The 14457-nt window shown below is 44.9% G+C and overlaps 1 protein-coding gene across 3 annotated transcripts in view; it reads left to right on the top strand.

Annotated features, from left to right (window-relative positions):
- The window catches only part of FRMPD1 (FERM and PDZ domain containing 1), a 102007-nt gene that overhangs the window by 70651 nt on the left and 16899 nt on the right, over positions 1-14457 (top strand). For 2 of the 3 annotated variants that reach the window (XM_036433285.2, XM_036433287.2), the window contains exons 3-7: positions 4389-4546; positions 5364-5466; positions 6657-6702; positions 12598-12705; positions 13323-13418. In XM_036433285.2, the coding sequence (XP_036289178.1) occupies positions 4389-4546; positions 5364-5466; positions 6657-6702; positions 12598-12705; positions 13323-13418 (511 nt within the window). Of the gene's footprint in view, positions 1-4388; positions 4547-5363; positions 5467-6656; positions 6703-12597; positions 12706-13322; positions 13419-14457 lie in introns of those variants that run through there. The other variant, XM_045579993.1, reaches the window with a different exon arrangement.

Raw genomic sequence — 14457 nt, 5'->3', positions numbered from 1 at the left:
AGGTACATGCCCTTGACCGGAATCGAACCCGGGACCTTTCAGTCTGCAGGCCGATGCTCTATCCACTGAGCCAAGCCGGTCCCGGCTGGAGTTTATTTTAGTATAGACTAGGAGATGAAGATCTAATTTGATTTATTCCAAAGTAGCAAGTAGTTTGACTTACCATTAACTGTGAGTGGATCTTTCCTTTCTTTGCTGATGTATGACCCCTTTTTTATCATCAAGGAAATCCCTGTGTCTGTGAGTGGTAGACTGGATCTCTTTCTAGGCTAGTTCTTCTGTTCCATTGATCTAATAGCCTGCCATCACACACCCATATTAAACTAATTTACATTTATTATCTATTAAATGAGACTTTTATTACTCGTTGCTTTTAGCTTTTTGCTTTTACCTGCCTATTTTTCCATGTGAACTTTAGAATAAGTTTATTATTAAAAACAATTCAGCATAAGATTTACTGAATTTTCTTATGCTTAATCTGGAAATGTTAGTTTTATAGATTGAGGTTATAAAGAAACCAAGAGCTTAATGCAACTTGATATCTTCTTGGTGCTTGGTTTTATCCTCAGGTTCTGAATAAGATGATTTCTTTCATCTTGAGTCCTATTACGAATGAACACACATGCCTGTGCACATGAGCACACAAACAGCCATATGTGTGCACACACATGTACCGTGGCAACTTAGTGTCTCTGCCCTTGCTGTTTGTTTCCAAATTGACCTTCTCAATACCACCATTGTCTGCTGATTATTAGACTTTCTAGTATCCTAATAATGGTACCAATTTTTATTGCATTTGGACCCATGGGCAAAGTGGAAAGATTCAAGGAGATAGGCTGAGAGGCTCCTGCACTGCATGTGCAGAGTTGCCATTGTCTCCCGAATCCTTTTTTAAAAGTAATAACGGAATGATTTCTCCTCCTCTCAACTGTAGGCCTTTGCCCTATAGCACTGTACTCACAACGCATACGTTCAGTGATCCCTTCGGAACTGTCACGGCCACAGCATAGTATCACATTTCTTTCTGGTAGAGGGTGCTGCTACCCCTATTTATTCTCTCCTTGAATAAACTTTAGATTGCCAGACTTCAGTTTTTAAATCACTTAAGCTGAACATACTAGACAGTGTTTAAACAGAGATTCGAAATAGTTTCTCCACATTCTGCTGGTACTCAAAGATGAATTCTTTATTGTTACAACATAGAGGTCAAATATAAAAAGCAGATAAAAAAGCTAGAGAGTATTTGAAGCTTAACCTGGTATTTTTCCTTTTTTGTGTTATTGATCAGCTCAATATGAACTGATAGCCCATAAAATATGGAGTTGGTCTACAGGAGACTATTTTCATGATAAATTTAACATTTTTTTTTCTGGTTCTACCTTAGGCTAGATCCCATTATAGGACAGGAATTCCATTAGTGTAACCACAGGTCTTATTTCAGTTCCAATGTAATATCAGAGGAATGATTTTGGATTTATGATTTGAAACTATTAGATAGCATCAAAATTGATCCTATTTAACCATGTGATAAATGGGTGTTTTGTTTTTTCTCTCCTGTTCTCCAAACATTTATCTGCCTTCTCTATGCCTAGCACTGAATCAGCACATAGGCAAGAAAGACCGTTTTTGCTCTACGAATTATAGTCAAACAAGAGACTTCACACTGGTCATTGCAAATAGTTGTACATTTCAAAAAGGGAAGCACAGTTTCCACGAGCATTTTCAGCAGCGGGGCAGTTGGGGGGAGGGGCAGCAGGCATAGGTTTTTGGGTAACCATTCCTTAGTTTGACATTTATAAAGTGCATCAGAAGAAAATTTTGCTAAAGTGTCCGTTTTTCTTCAGCTCCCCGCCAGATATAGAATTTTATTTTTTTAATTTAATTTAATTAATTTTTTTTTATTTTTTTTTATTTTTTTGTGTGTGTGTGAGGAGAGGCTATGGTTTGGTCATGTTCTTTAAGCAATCCCTTTCCAAACAAAAGCTGAAACGTGGCCTTCAGGGAAAACGTCAAATGCAGACTTTGGGCCAAAGCTCCTGGCAGCGTCTAGGGATTGGTCAACACAGTGGGGGTCATTTGTCTACTATTGTTGAGGAGAGCATCCTTCCAAATGGACAAGTCAGATAAGCTTACCCACTGGGAAAGCATCAAAATGGATTCTATTTATAACCAGGTGATGAGGTTTGTTTTTTCCTTCTGTTCTCCAAACCTTTACCAAGCCTTACGCTATGCCTCGCATTGAATTCAGCACGTGGGACGAGAAAGACAGTTTTTGCCGTATGAACTGTAGTTGGACAAGAGACTTCACACTGGTCGTTACAAGTATGTTGTACAGTTTCCATGGGCGTGCTCAGCAGCGGCAGGGGGTGGAGGGAGCAGGGTTTTCTGCCAAAACCAGAGGACAGAGTAGGAGTTGGGCAGGTAAAGTGGATGGCCAGGTGTGTTGGGGGAATCTGTGGAGAGTGTGTCTGTTGGGGAGGGGTGGATTCTAGGCAGAGGGAAGAGCTTGTGCAAAGGCCAATGCACTTGAGGAACTCCAGAGAGACTAGCTTGGAATCCAGCATAACTTCGTCCAGTTACTTGTGTCGCCCTCTATTTCATCAGCTCATTCAGATTGACTACCCCCTGATACTCATTCAGCTAACCTGTTGTGGTTTTTTTTTGTTGTTGTTTTTCCAACTAACCTGTTTTTAATGAATTTGTTGAATGCTTCTTGTGGTTGTGTTTTTATCGTGCATCTTCACCAAACTTTGTGTTTAGCACTAGCAATTCTCTGTTGGTCATTTTCTAGGTGTATATCATCATCTGTTTAAAGACAAAAAAAAAAAAAAGTGGTCCTTTTCCATTTCCTCTGCTTATTGTGCCTCGTACTGTTTCCCTTCTGTGAACACTATTACAAGCATTCCTCCCGCTACGTGAAATAGGAGTAGTGTCTGAGGCATCCTTCCTGTTCCTCTTGTAAAGGAATATAGGTGTTGATTTTTGACTTTCAGTGTACTATGTTATTCGTTATATTTAGAAGGACCCTTTCATAGCTTTAAGGCATTTTTTTTTTTTTTTAAATCAGGAATAGCTACAGGTTTTATTCTGTACAAATTTTCACAGCTTTCTATTTCTTCCCTCTCATTAGGTCTATCTGCTGACACTTCTCAGTACTACCCCTGTGCTCGCCTAGGAGAAATCTTCTCTTTGCTTTTAAGCTGTGTGAGTCAGGTCGCCCTCTATTCAGTCAGCCTACGCCTGCTGTCCGAGGAGCTCCCGGATGGAGAATGTGCAGGAGGCTCTGCCCTTGGACTTGTCCCATGCCTTTTTGGCTCCACGAGACTGTTTTTCCTGTTTCCTGGTCCTCGTTGAAATAGGAGATCATGATAAATGACAGAGAGGGATTCCCAGCTAAGTGGGGTCCTATTGCGTTAGTCAGAGTTCCTGACATGGTTGGGGAAATGGATGAGAATGAAAGATGGACCTTAACTGCAGAGGCCCGAGGAGCTGTTCCTTCTCCACCTTTCTGTAGTTTATAGTGGCAATAAACTCCTCACCCCATCACAATTGGACCTTCCCCAGAAAGAACCACGGACTCGTAGAGGGAGAAAAATCATTTGCTACAATCCGGTAAACCGTCGTTTGTAACGCACTTTGTGGTTTTGAGAGATAGAAAACACAACTTTCAACTGACACCTGACTTTAGGTGTATAGAGAGCACATAAGATTTTAAAAATTAATATGGAGAAAGTCTTCATTGTCGGGGTTTCATATTGGAAATGCTGTCCTCTCCACATTCCTGGGCCACGGAGGCCGAGGGGAGAGCAGCTGCTCTGTAACCCAGTTACAGAGTTGAAAGGGGAGCAAAATCCATCAAAAAGCAAAACAGGTGAAAGAATCACCAGAGACACAGTGTGAAGTAGGTAGGCATCATCAGACACCCAAACCAAACAGCTCCTCAGTCCTGCTTGCAGTCCATGTGTTTCCTCCCTGTGCCTCCGCTCAAGCGGTGCCTTCTGCTTGGAATGCCTGTCCATTCACCCACCCACTCCCCCACCCGCCCGCTCAGCAGCAGGTACTGTGCCAGGATCTGGGCCGTGAGGGTAGACCCTCAACATCTTTCAAACATCCCCTCTTCCAGGAGGCAAATGCTTCCCTGATTCCTTATCCCTCCTTATCCCCACCACGTTAAAGCTGCTCTCCCCTCTGAGCGCCCAGAGCAGTTCATGACACGGTGCTCCTCAGTGTGTTATCTCCCCATGTTTGTGTCTTATCTCTGTCCAGGGAGCATTGTCCACTCAGCTCTGCATCGTCCTCCTCGCGGATGAGAGGGCTGACTCGGCGTGTAGCCACCCCATAGGACCCCCTGTCTCTCTCTCTCTCTTTATATTCTCCTTCTCTTCCAGGGCTAAAGTTGCTGCAGCTGATGGGTCCCCTGGGATCCCAACCCAGACCCTCATCCCTGTGAGACACACAATAAAAATAGACAAAGACGCCCTCCTGCAGGACTATGGATTTCATATTTCCGAGAGCCTTCCCCTCACAGTGGTGGCCGTCACACCAGGTAGGCGCCGGCTGGGAAATTGGAAAGGAGCTTGGCTTCCTGGGGGCAGAAAAGCCCTGGTTCTCTTCCCGTCTCTCTATCCTGTAACACAATGCAGAAAATGCTTCCCCAGGAAGCTAGAAAGGGCACGTCTAATTCTGGCCTAATTCTGACCTGATTCTCTCTCGGGCGTTTGCACCTTCCTCTGGTGCTGGGAAGGAGGGGAGAAGCATCAAGTGCACTTGCTGATCTGAACCCCTGACTCCCGCTGGCCTCAAGCAGGGGGCTCTGTCCACCCTCCGCTCCCCGGCCAGTCTCAGGGGCAGGGGCAGTATTTGTATTTGGGTGCACCAGTGCTCCTCTTTGAACCCACCAGGCTGGGGACAGTTTCTGGTCAGACCGTAATAGAAATTATTGATTTCTCTTCACTTGAGTCTTCGTAAAATACAGGAGCAGGCTGGAAATGTTGACTGTTTGCTTTCGCACTCCAGCTGTGTATTGATGTGAGATCTGGCGTTAGCTAAAACCTGTTCATTGCGGTTCACACATGCAGTTCTTTAGAAATGAATGTAGTAGACTTACTGGCCGGCTCTGTTGATCAGGGAGTCCTGCTGGTCGTCTCTCCCAGGACAGTCTCCAGTCATCCCTTGAAGATGATGGATGGCAGGGACATCATCCATGATTTGTAAACGGGAAAACGGAGATCCACCTGGGCCTGAGGCTGTCCGGGGATCAGGGAGGGGGAGGGGTGAGCCAGTGCCCTGGGAGCTGGACCAGGCTGCCATTCGGGTGTGGGTGCTCCAGGGCCAGCCACAGTTACTCCTTTTCTGTCTAACAGGGGGCTGTGCTCACGGCAAGCTTTTCCCTGGCGATCAGATCCTCCAGGTGAACAACGAGCCGGTGGAAGACCTCTCCTATGAGCGAGCAGTGGATATTCTGAGGTACAAAATGTCTTCCGTCACCCAAAGTCGCACGGATTATCACAGAGCAGCGGCGGATGAGAGGGATGATGGCCCGGTGATGTTAGTAGGATCCTGCATCCTGTAGAGGGGCAACAACAGCTTCATTCTAGAATTCCATTTTGTTTACAATCTTCTCTCTTTCATCTGCCGACAGAAGCAATTGAGAGGCACAGGGTGCTATTTGTCAAACCTTCACTATGGCCAAGACACTGTGCTGGATACTGCGGGGATGTAAAGATGAATAACACATAGGCCCTACCCTTTAAGAATTTGTAGGGTTGTGGTAGATGCCAATGATTGGACTGAATTGATCCTCAGTCTCTCTGTTCTTCTTTAACCTTTTTTTTTTTTTTTTTTAATGTTTTATTGATATTTTACAGAGAGGAAGTGAGAGAGATAGAGAGCTAGAAACGTCGATGAGAGAGAAACATCGACCAGCTGCCTCTTGCACACCCCCCACCGGGGATGTGCCCGCAACCGAGGTACATGCCCTTGACCGGAATCGAACCTGGGACCTCTCAGTCCGCAGACCGACGCTCTACCACTGAGCCAAACCGGTTTCAGCTTTTTTAACCTTTTTGATACCTCTTCTTAAATGTTATTGCAGACACAGCCTGATCGGTGTATATGTACTTCCATTGATACGGCACCTACCACCTTCTACCTGGTGTCACTGAGATTTGTGTAAATGCCTCACTTTCTGCCTACACATGATCTCCTTGCGACCGGGCACACAGTGGGTGCTCAGCTGAACGAGTGGCTATGGGTGGCACTATGTTTTCCGATATAGCAACCTAAAATACCTGCGTTGCTGCTATGTTCTCTCTTAGAAAAAAAAAATTTGAACGTAAACCTAGCTAATGGTCATAGCAACTGGATGAATTCTTCATCATACAGACTAAATTAAGTCTAAGTGACTTAATTCAGTGGCTGTAGGCATCGACTAGGTGGTAGAGGCAGGTATCTGAAGATCCCCTCAAGGGGCACTCTGTTCATTCCCTTGCAGATCACTGCTTTCCTCAGTGTCCTTCTCAATTTTCCTGAGCCAAAGAGGCTGAGGAGAGAGCAGCTGCTCTGTAATTCTGCCAGTCTTTTTTACCACACACACACACACACACACGCACATCACCCAGAGTAACAAAAATTTTTTTGTGTGTTTTTATTTTCAGGGAAGCTGAAGATTCTCTTTCAATAACAGTTGTTCGCTGCACGTCGGTAAGTCTCTTTCTATGTCCTGTGTGTTAGTTTCCCCCTTCACATCCCCAAAACCCCATCCCCCTGTGAGATATCCCTCAGAGGATAAACAGGGAAGACCGATCACCCATGCACCCATGTTGTGGAGGAAACAGGTGTGGGTCCAGGCTTCACACACTCGACGTCCAGCTGAGGAGACAGGCCTGTGATTACACAGAGTGGAACGAAGGAAAGGGCACCAAGTGAGGGGTCTCAAGACAGACTTGAGTGGAATGACTTCGGGCAAGTCATTTCATTTTAGATGTAGCTTTGGTAAAACAGTGGTGAGGACAGTAACGGCCATGCCAATGGGTTGTTCGGAGGGCCAGACAAGGTGTTGGATGTGAAAGTATTTTATCAGCTCTGAGGTCCATCACAGGCCAAGGTGTGGCGTCAATGATGCCCAGGGAGGAAACAGCCATCCTGAAACTAGCACATCAAGGGGCCCTTCCTGTGTGACACGGGGGAGAGTACATAACAGATTATAAGAGAACACCTCCAAGGAGGAAACATTGAAATAGAATTCTCATTCTGAGAGACTTTGGCCACATAAAGACAAAAAATAAATAGGGGCATAGAGAACTTTAATAATGTACTTAATGATCTAATATAATTGACCACTTACCAGGCTACCAAGAACACTCAACAAATTCCCCAAATAAGGAACTCTATAGTTTCTTTTTCCAGAATACAATAAAATAGAAATGAATAATCGTCAAAAACTAATTCAAACTACCAACCCATTTGGAAATAAAAATGCTATGTCCTACATAAAGATGGAGTCAAATAGAAAGCAAAACTACCATTATATAGGGTGTCCCAAAAAATGTATACACACACACTTTGAATAATTGTAAAGGCAATGTTTATGAAAATACATTTCACTTTCAAAACTGAGCTATCAGCTTTTAAAGTGTGCATGCATTTTTTGGGACAGCCTATAGGCTAGTTAGAAAATAATTAAAAATTAGATTTCTTCTTCTTATAATTTATGTGCAGCTGAAACTATACTCAGAGTTAAATTAATAAATAGCCTTAAATAATTTTATTTAATAAGGATGTAGGTCAAATAAGTATTCAGTGAAAGAAGCTGAGCCCAGACAGAATGGCTCAGTGATTGAGTGTCAACCCATGAACCAGGAGGTCACATGCCCAGGTTGCAGGCTTAATCCTCAGTGTGGGATGTGCAAGAGGTGGCTAATTGATGATTCTCTCTCATGATTAATGTTTCTATCTCTCTCTCCCTATCTTTTCCACTCTGAAATCAATAAAAATATAGGGGGAAAAAGTAGTTGAAAGAAAAGACAAATAAAACAAACATAAAGCAGAATAAAGAAAATTATAAACATTAAAATTTAAATGATGCACTGGAAAACAGAAAAAATGTAAAGTTAATAAATAAATCCAAGGGCTAATTCTTTAAGGGAGACTGTAAGAAAATAGGAAAACTTAAGGGAAAAGAAACATGCCGGTCTTGTCTGAAGAAAACTAAAATATTACTGAAGGATGGTTTAAAAATTATTTTCTATAAAAGGAGATACATACATTGGCTTTTCTCATATTAATGTACTGTATAATGAAAGCTAATCACAATAAATGGCTGTGCAGGTGTTAAGAGGTTCTTTTTATTTAGCTGATTATCATCTCAATGGAGAGTATCTTAATCTTAATTAGGTGGTTATTTTTCTTCTCTATTTCCAAGAAATGAAAGTAAAAAATAACTCTTGTTAAGTAAGGAGAGAGGGAAACGGCATATAGTTACATCCTTTAAAAAATAAAAAATACAGGGAGAGGAAAACATATTCCACCACCACTCCTGAGACTCCTACAGGGGTCCCAGAAGAGGGGAGTGTGACTGCTGTGCTCAGCAGGTCCTGCAAGGAACCCTGAAATTACCTTTGCTGGCACCCCGCGGTGCCTCCCAGAAATGCTCTGAACATTGTCTAGCCCCCTCCTCTCAGCAGAACTTTTTCAATCATAAGACAAATGATCATATGTCTTGCTTTAGCAAGGAACGCTCATCTTTGGCAGAGTAGATTCTTAGGGCCCTCAAATAACTTTAAATTGATTAGGAATGGTAAGATCGGAAGTTGATATGCCAGTTACTGCTTCTTTAGTGCATAGAATGTTATGGGGGGAAATGTTTTGGTTCAATCGTGTAGATCTGCATTTATATGAGTTATTTATATATTGTACAATAATAATATTAACACTAATATTTAATGTCTGATTTATTTTTTACCAAAAGAAAATCCTACAAGGCAGAAAAATTTGTAAGGCCCACCCCCTTTTACAAATGAGAACATTGGGGCTTCACACGCCCACGGACTCATGTGAAGAAATCAATGGAGCTAGGTTATTCTCCAGGTAGTTAGACCAGAACCCACAGTCATTAGCACTATGCGCTTCTACCTCCTAAAACCATGCCGTTGTCATAAAATGACATTGGCAAACCCAGGGCAGGGTGGCGGGTGGAATTGCATAAAGATAAAGACATATTTTCCAACTTGTCCCTCCAGTTCCCTTTTAAGCATTAACTCTTAGTTCTCCAAAAACATGCACATAGAGTTTTCATCAGCTTAGGTCTGCTTCTCTCTGATGGATTAATTTAGAGCCCAGGGAGAACTTAGAGTAATGGGTCTTAGCCTTTAAATGGTCTCTTTTTTAATAGCAGACGGCTCAAGTGGGTGGCTTGAGATGCCGAGGTAACAGGTAGCCGAGTTGACACTGAGGTGTGAGTTGGGCTTTCATGACAGGGAGCATGTTTTTTCAAAGCAGCTAGTTTCATGGTTGGATGATCCCTCATGGAAGAGAAGCCCTTCTTCCCTATGTCTCCCACCACCTAGTCCTGGCTCAGAGCAAGTTAGCCTTGTATGACATAGCTCTTCAAAGGTTTGGAAGCGTGGCTATCTCTTCCCCAATAATTTCTTCATTATATGGTATGTTTCTCTGAGTTCTCACTTCTCTGATAACTTTCTGGACAAATTCCAGTTTTGTGGTGACCCTCCCAAAGGATGGCACCCAGAAAGGAATGGCACCGTCTACGGTCAACCTTTATGAGTACCGCAGAGAACAGGGGGTGAAGTTCCAGCATGTACCAAGAATACTGGTGAAGCTCAAGATTGGGTTAACATTTCAGCAGGCCCCATCATGTTCTTGGCTTGAGTGAAACTTGTGGTTGACCAAAAACTGAGTTGCTTTTCCAATGAATAGCTTCTCAGCCGGTCCCCCAGCCCTCATCATATATTCTGCAATTGATATTTTTGGTCCTCAGTGCCACACTTCGCATTGCTTTGGCTTACTGTTCTGGCATGCCGATATTTTACAGTCAGGGAGTTGTGGCTTATTTGTACAGTCATCAGCTAGAATCATTCTCCCTTCCTGTCAAGGGACCTCTTCCCAAGTCTCCTTCCCTTCTTCCATTATCCAGCCGGTGGGTTTTCTTTATCCTGATCCAGCTCTGGCTCTGACTCTTGCAGGATTGCTTTCCTGAGGGTGAGAAAGAATAGCAGTTACCTCCATAGACTCCTTTTCTTTCTGCATCTCTCCTGGTTCTGCCCCTGATTTCTCATTCCCTTGAGATTTTAAGGTGATGGTGGTTGATCCCTCGCTTTTCTTTGTTCTCTTCAGCTCTTGACAGCCCTGCCCCCCTCCACCCTCTTATATTTGTTCTTGATGATTGCCTGGCCTTTGACCCATAGCTGCCCCTGGTCCTCAGATTCCGTTAGACCCTTTTTTAGATTCCTAGTTTCTTTACCTTTCCTCCCAATTTTTTTCTGTCTGAGATCTGATGACACCTTGCAGCTCCATGTTATTCACAGGCTTGGGAAGTTCCATTTCTCTGACTTCATCTAAGGCATTGCTCAACATTGACAAAGATTGAGCCAAAGGGAGCCTGAGTTGCTTCATTAGAAATCAGAATAAGTTTGAGGATAAGTCAGCTAGCTTTGAATCCACCTAATGGCTCTGCATCTGGCCTTCTCCACAGGGGGATTATAGGAGAACTTATCAAATATTTTGCAAGAATGGAGGAATACTGCTGTGTCCACAGGACCCTGGCCTACTAATCTGGAATCCTATCCTCGAAATATGACCTTGATTAGCTCTGACTTGTTTTTGGTAACTCCATGTTGGTTTTTAACGATCAATGTCTGAAAGCTCTCTGACCATCTCTTGTCTTGGATTTTGCCAAGAATTAACAAGCTTACTAATATGTTTTTCTTGAATCTTTCATATTCATTTTCTGGGAAATTTGATACTTAACCATTTTTAGTTTCTTAATATTTCTTCCATTTCTGTTCTGTGGATGATGCTGATCGATGCATTTAATAGGTCCATCAGCCCCCTATAGTCACTGGGATAGGAGTCTTGAATATATTCAAAGCAGTGTGGTAGTCTCATTGCTAATTTTGGGTTGTAATTTTCTCTTTCCTTTATCCCTTCTATCTCTTCTGATTTGAAAATCATTCTGTTTGAAAAACAAAGCAAATAGAGGTTAAGTAATTTCTTCAGTTGAGGGTGTACCTCTTCTCTGGAAATATTGCTATTTCCCCCTCAGCATCTATGGAACTTAAAAAAAAAAAAAAACACAACAAACTCTATATTCAAATTACTGAATCATAGTCATGAACTCTGTCACACCAAAGTCCTCGTTGCCATGAGATCTTATTCATCTGCTTGCCTTAATACTTCAGGGCCATGCGCTCACTTCCTGTGTTTTATGGCGTTGGTCTATTGACATCTGAGCCTATGAACCTTGTTTCCAGCAGTTTCCCCGACTGCTGTTCCCTGTCTCTTCCCTCAGCTACACAGAATGTGGCCCAGAGCTCCATCTGGGACTCTGCCATGTGTAAACATTCTAGAGGCTGTCCTAGAGGATTTTCCAGGCGAAGGAAATGGGATTTCAGGCTGGGAAATAGCATATCATGATTTCACCCAAGAAGATCACATCCTATTGGTCTAGATCATGTAAGTTGCTGTTTATCGTAAGTGTTACAATTCAGTCTGATATGGTCTAAGACAAAGGCTTCACCACATACTCTATACCAACCTGTGATGACTTTTTACCTCTGGGGATAATAGATACCAACCAGAAGATGAGAAAAGCAGAGAGGGCCAAGGGTAAATCACAGGGGTGAGAGCTTCAGGGAACCCTGGAGGTGGTCTGTCTGGTCCAACTCCCCACATTGTGCTGGAGGGGAGACTGGAGGCCAAAGACGGTCAACACAGAGTTATTTTGTCTTGTTTTACACACACACACACACACACACACACACACACACAGTCACACTCACACCAAACTGGTTTTCTTCCATAAGAATTTGTGTTTGAGCCAAAACCGGTTTAGCTCAGGGGATAGAGCATTGGCCTGTGAACTGAAAGGTTCCAGTTCGATTCCGGTCTAGGGCATGTACCTTGGTTGGTTGTGGGCACATCCCCAGTGGGGGGTGTGCAGGAGGCAGCTGATCGGTGTTTCTAACTCTATCTCTCTCCCTTCCTCTCTGCAAAAAATCAATAAAAAAATATATATATATATTTTTAAAGAATTTGTATTAGAGATAGTTCTCACCACTGCTGAGTAGCAGAGCTTGAATTGCGATTGAGGTCCCCTTATTCACAGGCCAGTTCTCTTGGTCTTCATCAGACCACAGTCGTTTCTGTATTGAATAGTTGACCATTCTCAGACACATAAGAACATTGTGTGTATTGGGGTCCCTAGATTTTATGAAAGGAAAACTCTGATGGAATGCCATCCTCCTCTCCGGGGGTTCATTGAATCCTCAGCAGTTGTCAGGGTTTTTGTTTTTAAGAACGAGAAGATGTGCGTGGCTGTTATGAAAGTCCTGCTCTAAGATGTGTCATGCTCCTGTTTTGCAGGGAGTCCCCAAGTCCTCCTTCCTGACGGAGGAGAAGAGAGCCCGGCTGAAGACCAACCCGGTGAAGGTGCACTTTGCTGAGGAAGTGCTGGTCAGCGCACAGAGCCAGGTGCGTCGGGGGAGGGCATGGGGGTGCTCTGCGTGGGCTGTGAGCTGCCCGCTGGCACCCAGCGGCCTAAGACTCCGGAGCCCCACAGCCTGGAGAGGATGCAGAGGAAGCCTTCAAGAATGGCGGTTCCTTAGGTGACCCTGAAAGTATGGGGTGATGGTTGAGATGAATGATGGAGGCAGAGAACAACCCTCTGCCCTTTGGTGATGCTTCCCTACAGGGAATACTGTAGTGAAACGGGGGTGCGGGGGGGAGTGGGTGGAGAGGGAAGTGGTGTCTCAAGGGTTTCACTCCAGCCTCACCAGACACAGTTTGGGACAGTGCTTGTCATCTGACTTCTTAAACAGCATCCCCTAAGGATGGCAGCCCGCAGTGAGGGGTCAGCTGATGCTCTGGCGCAATGCTATCCGTCCGTCTCTTGTGTCTCACGGCCCTCGTGGCTCCCTCCTGAACACACCGCGCCCGTCTCTGCGGCACGGGCCTCGCCCATTGGAGGAATCCCAGATGCAGGAATCACGCCGCAGCATGAGGAGGGGGGGAGAGAGGACCCTGTCCTCCGCACCAGGCAGGGCCGGAGGCAGGAAGGGCTGGTTTCATCCCTCCCATGTGTTTCCCAGGGAAACTCTCTGCTGTGCATGCCCAACGTGCTCAAGCTGTACCTGGAGAACGGACAGACCAAAGCTTTCAAGTTCGAAGCGGACACCACTGTGAAGGTATTAAGGGTAAACTTGAATCTCTTGCCCAGCAAGACTTTGCTGGCTCCTAGACCCCCCCCCCCCCCCCCCCCCCCGCATCTTGCCCTGTGGCTGCCTTGGTGGCCTCACCACCACCAGAGTCTGAGCACCTGCAGGACGCCAAGCACCGTGTTATCTGGTTCAGCTGTGCAGCCACCCAGCCGGATCTCAGCACCACCTTTCAGGGGCGGAAATCGGGGCTCAGAGAGGTGAAGGGACTTGGTTTCACCCTTAACCACTTCCCTGCCTGTTGTATGTGACTCTCCCACTTGCCACCCAAAAGACAAAGCAGCTAAAAACCCAGATGAGCCGAAACCGGTTTGACTCAGTGGATAGAGCGTTGGCCTGCAGACTGAAAGGTCCCAGGTTCGATTCTGGTCAAGGGCATGTACATTGGTTTCGGGCACGTCCCCAGTAGGGGGTGTGCAGAGGTAGCTGGTCAATGTTTCTCATTGATGTTTCTAGCTCTATATTCCTCTTCCTTCCTCTTTGTAAAAAAATCAATAATATATATAATACCCAGATGTCAGGGCAGGCCCAGGCTTCTGCCCATCCTGTTCTGAGTTGAAGTCACTTTCACTTACATTTAACAAGTTCCCCTACCAGATGCCCTGGGCAGAGGGTGGGGTAGAGGATGAGGTAAAGGGTGGGCACCATGTTCCAGGAGCTTACAGCCTACCTGAGGGAGCAAGGACATTCAAGGAGCTCCCAGTGGCCGAGGGCAGGATGAAACAAGGGCTGTAAAGCGAGGGACAAGGAAGTGCTCTGGGCAGGGGTAAACGTGCCACCAATCCCATCCAGTCAGGACCTCAGAAAAGGCTTGGGAAAGAAGCTGGACCTGAGCTGAGCTTTGAAGGACAACTAAGCATTCAGCAAGGCCAGTGGGAATGGGACTGCGGGGGGCTGGGGTGGAGGGTGCACATCCGCCTCAGGGAGTCACACGAACGGATGCACAGAGCCGGTCAGACCAGCACTGCCCTGTGTGGGGTATTGTGTTCTCAGCGAGTTCAGGGGATGA

Source organism: Pipistrellus kuhlii, unplaced genomic scaffold, assembly GCF_014108245.1.
Source record: "Pipistrellus kuhlii isolate mPipKuh1 unplaced genomic scaffold, mPipKuh1.p scaffold_m20_p_12, whole genome shotgun sequence".
NCBI lineage: Eukaryota > Metazoa > Chordata > Mammalia > Chiroptera > Vespertilionidae > Pipistrellus > Pipistrellus kuhlii.
This window is presented reverse-complemented; position numbering and strand designations above follow the sequence as displayed.